Here is a 7518-nt window from a genome sequence, read left to right as displayed (position 1 = left end):
ATGTCTTTGCTTTAAGAGATAGTACATATTCTAATATAATTTTTAAAATTAAATTTATTATGTATGGTCATTAAGTACGTGCATTATTTAGTAGATAGTTGTTTTATCTTAATCTATAATTTTGTGTTCAAAATTTAGTAAACATAGTTATGTTAAATATTATGATCTTACTTAATTCGAATAAAATTGCATTTAGTGAGGATAACTATATTTTATACCAAACTTATTTTAAACATTTTAATATGACTATTATGGTTTCATTTATTTACGATGAGTGTGTGATGGGTTTAAAGAATAGGTAGAGATTAGTGTTTATTTTTTTAAAAATAATTAGCGGGTCTTAAACTTAAATAAATTAACACATACAAATATTTTTAAAAAGCACAATCAGATAGAAAGAAACGAAAATGTATTCAGTTTTACAATTGAATTTAAATAAATAATAGTAAGATTCAATTTTAAAAAAAAATATAAGTATTACATTTTTATTACTTTTTAATTTTATATGCTTAAATTTTATATGCATGGATTTCATCACACACGTGTGTATAAATTATTATGGTTTGTAAGATCTTTACGTTGTTTGGTCTTAAACGGTTCTCACAAGTTGTCCTCCGATATGGTATAATAAATAAGTTAATTGCAGAGAACAAAAGAAATGTGGCTAAAATCAGTGATGGGATAAGCTGGAAACCTAGGCTCATAAAATTGACCCTAATGAAAAATGACCCGTGAACCAAATTTGAGACTCAATTATCCGTGATTCCCACTATCTGCCATAAAAGCCCACAACCTATTCGCCAACTATTTTCCTTCGGACAAATGACTCTCATCTAAATTTATATTTATTTCAATTTTATTAGTTGTAAGTTTTGTCCACACTGAACGTGAATCTAAACACACATTTAATAAATTATCATGTTGCAAAATAATGCTTTCTAATACACGCTTTTAAAAGAGCAACATTTTCTTGCCCAAGCTCCTTTCCCAATTTCAATCCAATTTTAAAATTACTATCAAACAATTGTTCACGGGATAACTCTACTTCAAGTAACCAACACAATGTAAATCTCGCTGTTTACTAGAGTTGAGCACCAAAGAGAGAGGAATATAAAAAATGTAATAGTTGTTGATTCATATGCAAACGGTGTTTGTTATTTAGAATTTTTAACTTTTTCGGTAATGTTATTTAATATTTTTGTATTTATATTTGATATAAGATAAAAAAAAATATTTCTAGAAATGTAAGATTTCTGGAAACTTAAATTATGAATAAATTAAATTTTTTATTTTTTCACCTTAACAGGTAGAGTATCCTTAACTTATCAAAAAAATAAAAAAATTTTAAATAAAAATGTCTCTCTTTATCCTATTTTATTTTACTAATTTTAAATTATTTTTACACTCTCTCGTCTCTTTACTTTAGTGATCTCTCTTATGCTTTCTCTTCTATAACTGTTTTGCTTCTAATTTTTCTTTTTATAAATATGTATCCTTATTTTTAGTAAGTTAAGAGTATTTTTAAAAAACAATAACATTTTTGCGTCAGTTTTTTTAATGTAAAATATGAAAACAAGAAAAAATAAAAAAATTACCAAAAAAATTACTTAATAAACAAATATAGACAGACGTTATTTGAAACATAAAGAGTATCATTCCCTTGTCTTTCTCTATATAAATTTCGACATGTAATAGATGAAGTTTACGTACCTATTTTTCTGTAAAGTGTTGTTACTCATAAAATCGTATCGTATAAGCACATTTGGGGTGGTGTCACGTGCTGTCGGGCCATACAAAAGGTATCTACCTGGCTAGCCACGCGATGTCATGTCTCTTTTTTCTCTAGAAATATGGGCACGTGCCAATGATATATGTGTGACGTGTACATTAGATGATGTAGATTTTGACTAAATTATTATTTTAGTTTCTATTATTATATTTAGAATCAGTTAAAATAAGATGTTAAATTAAGTAAAATATTATTTTATTTTAAATATAAGTAATAGTATGTTGATTATTTTAATTTATTATTTTAAAGAGTTATTAAATTAATGTTTAAATTAAATAAAATATTATTCTAATTTTTAATATATATAATTATCAATTATTTAATGCTATAATTATCAATTATTTTAATTTATTTTGTCACTCAAACGTTAGTTACATAATAGATAAATTTATTTACATGTTAAATGTGAATTGAATATGATATATAATATTTAATACCAATGTAATTTTTTTATAAGTTAATTTAATTAATTTTTATAAATTTAAGTTTAGAGATTGTTTAAGAATTAAATTGAAAGTTTTTAAAAAATTTAAATTATGTCATCAAATAACACATATTATATTTAATTAACATTTACACATCAAGTTAATTTATGCATTAAAACAAGTAATATGTAGGTGACAATTTTAATTAAAATAATTGATTGTCATATATTAAAAATTAAAATAATTAAAAATTATATATACTGATGACTAAAATGATATTTTATCAAATGTAGAGACTCTTTTGATGAATTCTAAAATGAATAAAGATTAAAGTGATTACTGATTATATTAGAAATTAAAATAATATTTTACTTAGTTTAAGAATTATTTTGCTTAATCCTTAAATAATAAAAATTAAAATGATAATTTACTCACTAAAACTTAATGATTAAAATTATATCGTGCTTAATTTAAAAACTATTTTGTTAAATTCTAAAAATAATAGGAATTAAAATGATAGTTAAATTTTTTTGGGTGCAAGAGTGTGAAACGAGAATGAGAAATAAATGTCAGAAGCTTAAACATTTTTGTCATAAATTTAAGTGAATATTTTCCCGAAAATTTGTCGTTATTATATTTCTGTAGTTTTCACTTTCCAGCGTATGTTCACTCATTAGTGACTTTATCATATCACCGGAGTTTCCGATTCCCACCTTCCACTTTCCACCAACACTGTACCATATATGCACTCTTTCGTTTCCAATGATCGAGAGTTAACCCGCATAAATTGTAACGTGTTTATTTCATTTTTTTCTCTCCTACTTTCTTTCCCATTAAGGTAACAATTTATTGCTGATAACAAATAAAGGTAACGGTAAATTGCTACGTATCATACTTAGACATTAACCTGTGTACTTGAGTCTTCGTAATTAGCTGGATATGAATAAAAAACCATTCTCATCAACCAAACTAACTAAACAAACATGTTATAAATGAGAAGTAATAATAAGACGTCAGCGATTATAAATGAGAGGTAATAACAATTAAGGATTGCGTAAATTTCCCAGATCTTGTTGTTAGTAGAACGAGTTTTATTTTGAAAAGTTAATATAGATTAAAATAGAATTATTTTTTGTTCAGCACCCTGGTATCCATTATCCAAATAACAGTCCAGTTGTAATGTAAAAATATTTTAATTAATAGAATATATGGATCAATTACATAAACTATATGTTATTGTTTATTATTTAATTTTAATCAAAGGATCTGAATCCAGACACCCTCGCTGGGAATTTCTCGGTGGACCACAAACAATAGATAGAAGCCGGGTGGTGCGAGAACAGGCGAAGGGGGGCTGGTGACATCAATTTCATACGTTGCCCCTTCCACATAGGTGACGCTGCTACCATCTAACACTAGCAACCTCTGATTCATCGAGAAAGAATGCGTGCTAAATGGCGGCGCCAACACTGTCACCGACACTAAATTTTTATCCAATATCGCTGCCACCTCGAACCGAACATTCAACTTCTCACCATACATCACTTTTGTTTGACTCGCAGGTGACACAATTCTAGGACGCACGTTAGAAAACCGAGGTTCCAAATACGAAGGCCAAAACGCTTCCACACTAAGTTCCGTTGGAAACATGACGTTGGTGAATTTGTAACCAACGTGAGGGTTGCTCCCAGCAACGAGCACCCTCCCATCTCGAAGCAGAACGGCGGCGGAATGGTACAACCGTGGTGTCTTTGACGGGCTTTGAATTTCGATCCGAGACCCGATTGGACTATCCGTTTTATAAAGAAACGGTTCCAAAACAGGGTCACGCGCCAGTTCCCATCCAGCACTCCCAGCCGCCGCTCCGTTAATAATTAAAACGTTGCCGTTTGCCAGCATAACCATATCACTCATGACTCTAGCACCCGGCATTGTTTCCACTACCCAATTAGAATTCGGGTCGGTTATTTTAATCCGAGCACACGTATTCAAGGCTCCGATAAAATTACCCGTTTTGGCTTTTCGAAAAGATCCTTTCGGGGCTCCACCACAAACCAAAACCTCTGCTTCCAATGACAGCGCGTGTAGATTCCTCAACGGTAAAAGCACAGCGGAACCTGTGCTAGGATAACACCTTGGATCTTCACCTGGAACATTCGGGAATGTTCTAACGACAATGTTCTTAGTATAATCGAACATAATAGCTCTGTTGTTGGCGAAGATGAAGAGGTTGCCGTCCACATTGAGGAAAACGAAGGGGTACAAGTTGTTCTCTTCGTGAGGGTCGCTGGTTTGAACTAGAAACGGTAAAGAGTAAGCGTTCTTCGCAGTTGAATCAGTTTTGGGGTAAAACTCGTAGTTGAATTGCCTTCTGCCGCCGATCACGATCTGCTTACCGTCCGGGAGGTAGTGATTGGTGGCGTACCATCGTCGGACGGCAAGTTCGCCGGTGAGTTCTTGCCAGTCGCAGGTTGGACATGAACGGTAGGTTCTGACTTTGCGGTCGCCGTCGTTGAAGCCGCCGGTCTGGACCAAAGTGCCGTCGGCGGTGACGGAGCCGGAGGAGCACCAGACGTTGGTTTGGATGAACGTTGGGCGGAAGGTGTTGGATGCGACATCGTATTCAACGGAGTGTGCGGTGCAGTCTGTTTTAACGGTTCTTTCGTTGGGATCGTAGCGGCATTGGCCGTTGGGGAGAGAGAGGTTGGATAAGCCGAAATCGGTGCGGTCGAAGATGATGACGCGGTCGTTGTTGAGGAGCTGCATGTGCATGGCAACGATGCCGATGCTTTCCTGTAGGAGCTCCCATTTTCCGGCGCCGGTGGTTACCGGAGATGAAAGTGGCAATGTCGCGGCGGCGAGGAGAATGGCAAGGAGGAGGAACCAAGTTTTCATTGTTGTGTTATGTAGCGGTGGCATAATTAACAGTTATTGCATGTCTTGTTGTTTTGTGTTTTGAGAGTTTAAATAAAGGAAAAAGAAACATATAATATAAATGGATGAATCCTGACAAATTGACAATAAACTCCTTGAATGTAAGATGCCACTTGAGTTACACATTAGAAGTATAATTTTTAATAAAAATTTTAATTTTCTTATAGATATTTTAGGTTAATAAATTTGTAAAAATAAAATGTCTTGAATTTTCGTCAACCCTTTTTTTTACCACCCCAGTTTTTTTTTATGTCCTAAATTTTTAATATTTATTTTTATATTCTCTGAAACGAGTTTTTGTTATATTAATTTTTTGCAAATTTTTAGAAGAACGCATTTGTCTCATTCTAAGAAAATAAGTAGAGATTTATTTTGTAATGTCTGAATTTACCTATATAGTATGATCAATCATTTTATAAAAATATAAAAAAAAATGTAAAAGAAACGTTTCTTTAATAATTCACAAACATTTATCAACATGATTATTTTACATAGCTGATTATACGTTTATATTTAAGTTGTTTTAAGAAGAAGGAATCTATTTTACTATTTTCCTTAAATTTCTGCGCTCGGTGAAAGAAATCAACACGCGAGTACACATACGACAAGATTCTATCTTCAATTTATATTGGCCGCTGAAAATCACTATTTTATTATCACCCCCTTCTTTCATCTTTGCCTCTGGCTTTTATTAAAAGATTTTAAGATAAATGTTATTTTTATGACAACTTCTTACTACACATTTTACAATTAGATGAGAGATAAAAGTGGAAAAAAATGAAAATAAAAATAGAAACAAACATGCTAAATGTTGACACTTTTTTTTAAATATCAAGTAAATGAAGGAAAGAGATAGAATATAAATAGAAAAAAGAAAGAGTAAAATAAAAAATGTGGTTGATATTGTGATAAAAAAATAAAAAATAAGATAAAAAAAATTAATGTAAAAGGAAGTAGGTGAAAAAAAATATAAGAGTTCAAGAAAAAAAGTGAGATAAAATATATACTATAATGAAGAGAAAACAATATAAATAATGTAGAAAAAATGGGTAAACTTTAATAGAATAGATATTGCATTTAAAATATAATATAAAATTAAAAAGTACAAAAAAATATATATCAAAGATTATTTTCATACTAAAAGTATAGTGGATAAATATTAACGATAATAACTGCGAGTTTGAAATTAAAGTTTTTTTTCATTAATTTATAAGATAGATTAAAAATTACTCAATTGAATTGAGAAGCAAATATTAAATTTTTAATGTTTTTTATTTCAATAAAATAAATTTCTATTTTTAGAAAAAATCATTTCATCTCCTAATTTTGTTGAAAAAAATACTTTTGATCTTTTACAAATACATTTTTTTTTAGTGATGACATACTTAAAAAATCATTACTTACATATTATTTATGTCAAAAAATGATTTTTTAATTGTAAGAGTTTCATAAAAATATTAATCATTATTCTTTAATGAATACTCTTTTGTTCATATATTATTTGAGTATTTTAAAAGTCAAAGTAAATTTTATTAATAAATTTAGGAATTAATTTTCATAAAATAATTAATTTTCATAAAATAATTAATTTTCATAAAATTTATTTATTAGAATATTTAATTATAAAATTAAATGTTAGATTGAAATATTTTAATATATTATGTTTGCAAAATATTATATCAATTTAAAATTATTTGATACTTTATTCTCATACATTAAATTTAATATAATATATATTTAAAATATATAAAAATAAAAAATTATTATTAATTAAATTTTATTAAAAATTTACTAACACTATATATAAAATTTGAACACTTAATAACTTTTCATATAATAAACAAATTAATCAATTTAACCTTTAGTTTAAAAATTATAAATCAACTTTATAAAATGATACATGATGAAATGAGTAAGTACTTCATTATGTTACTTTATTTGTTTTTAAAATATAAGTAAATATCAAAACTTAATAATATACTTATAAATGTTTAAATTATATAAAATTTAATACACAAAATTATAAAAATAATATAAGATAGGCTAAATTGTAGTTTTAGTTCCCTATCTTTTATGTTTATTCAATTTAAGTTCTTTAATTTTATCTTTTCATTAAGTTGTTATCCAAATTTAATCGACAAGCTGTATAATCTTCTTTTCCTTTTTCTGTCTCTCATCGGTTATCAAAATTCATCAATACCGATGTACTTCTCCGAATTTCGCAATCTTTTTTCGATTATTAATCCCAATCTTGTTCCTTCTTAAGCTTTTGCACTTCCTTTCATTTTCAATTGTGCTCTTTTCTATTACAACTCTTATCCCTCATCCTATTCCCTTTCATACTCCATCTACGGCTCCTTTTGACCCTTC

At 28.8% G+C, this 7518-nt stretch overlaps 1 protein-coding gene across 1 annotated transcript; it reads right to left on the bottom strand.

The window, feature by feature from the left end:
• Window positions 1-3471: 3471 nt before the first annotated feature.
• On the bottom strand, window positions 3472-5109 carry LOC113874165 (aldehyde oxidase GLOX1-like). Its single transcript, XM_027512386.1, has one exon. The coding sequence runs from the start codon at window positions 5107-5109 to the stop codon at window positions 3472-3474; it is 1638 nt and encodes a 545-aa protein (XP_027368187.1).
• Window positions 5110-7518: the final 2409 nt, after the last annotated feature.

Source organism: Abrus precatorius, unplaced genomic scaffold (genome assembly GCF_003935025.1).
Source record: "Abrus precatorius isolate BTA unplaced genomic scaffold, Abrus_2018 Scaffold8, whole genome shotgun sequence".
NCBI classification, from domain to species: Eukaryota; Viridiplantae; Streptophyta; class Magnoliopsida; order Fabales; family Fabaceae; genus Abrus; species Abrus precatorius.
The sequence above is the reverse complement of the archived record's forward strand: the minus strand, read 5'-3'. Positions and strand labels throughout refer to the sequence as shown.

Bases quoted from the DNA above. Each gene is read 5' to 3' on its own strand.
- LOC113874165 (XM_027512386.1), bottom strand. From the start codon at position 5,109: ATGAAAACTTGGTTCCTCCTCCTTGCCATTCTCCTCGCCGCCGCGACA.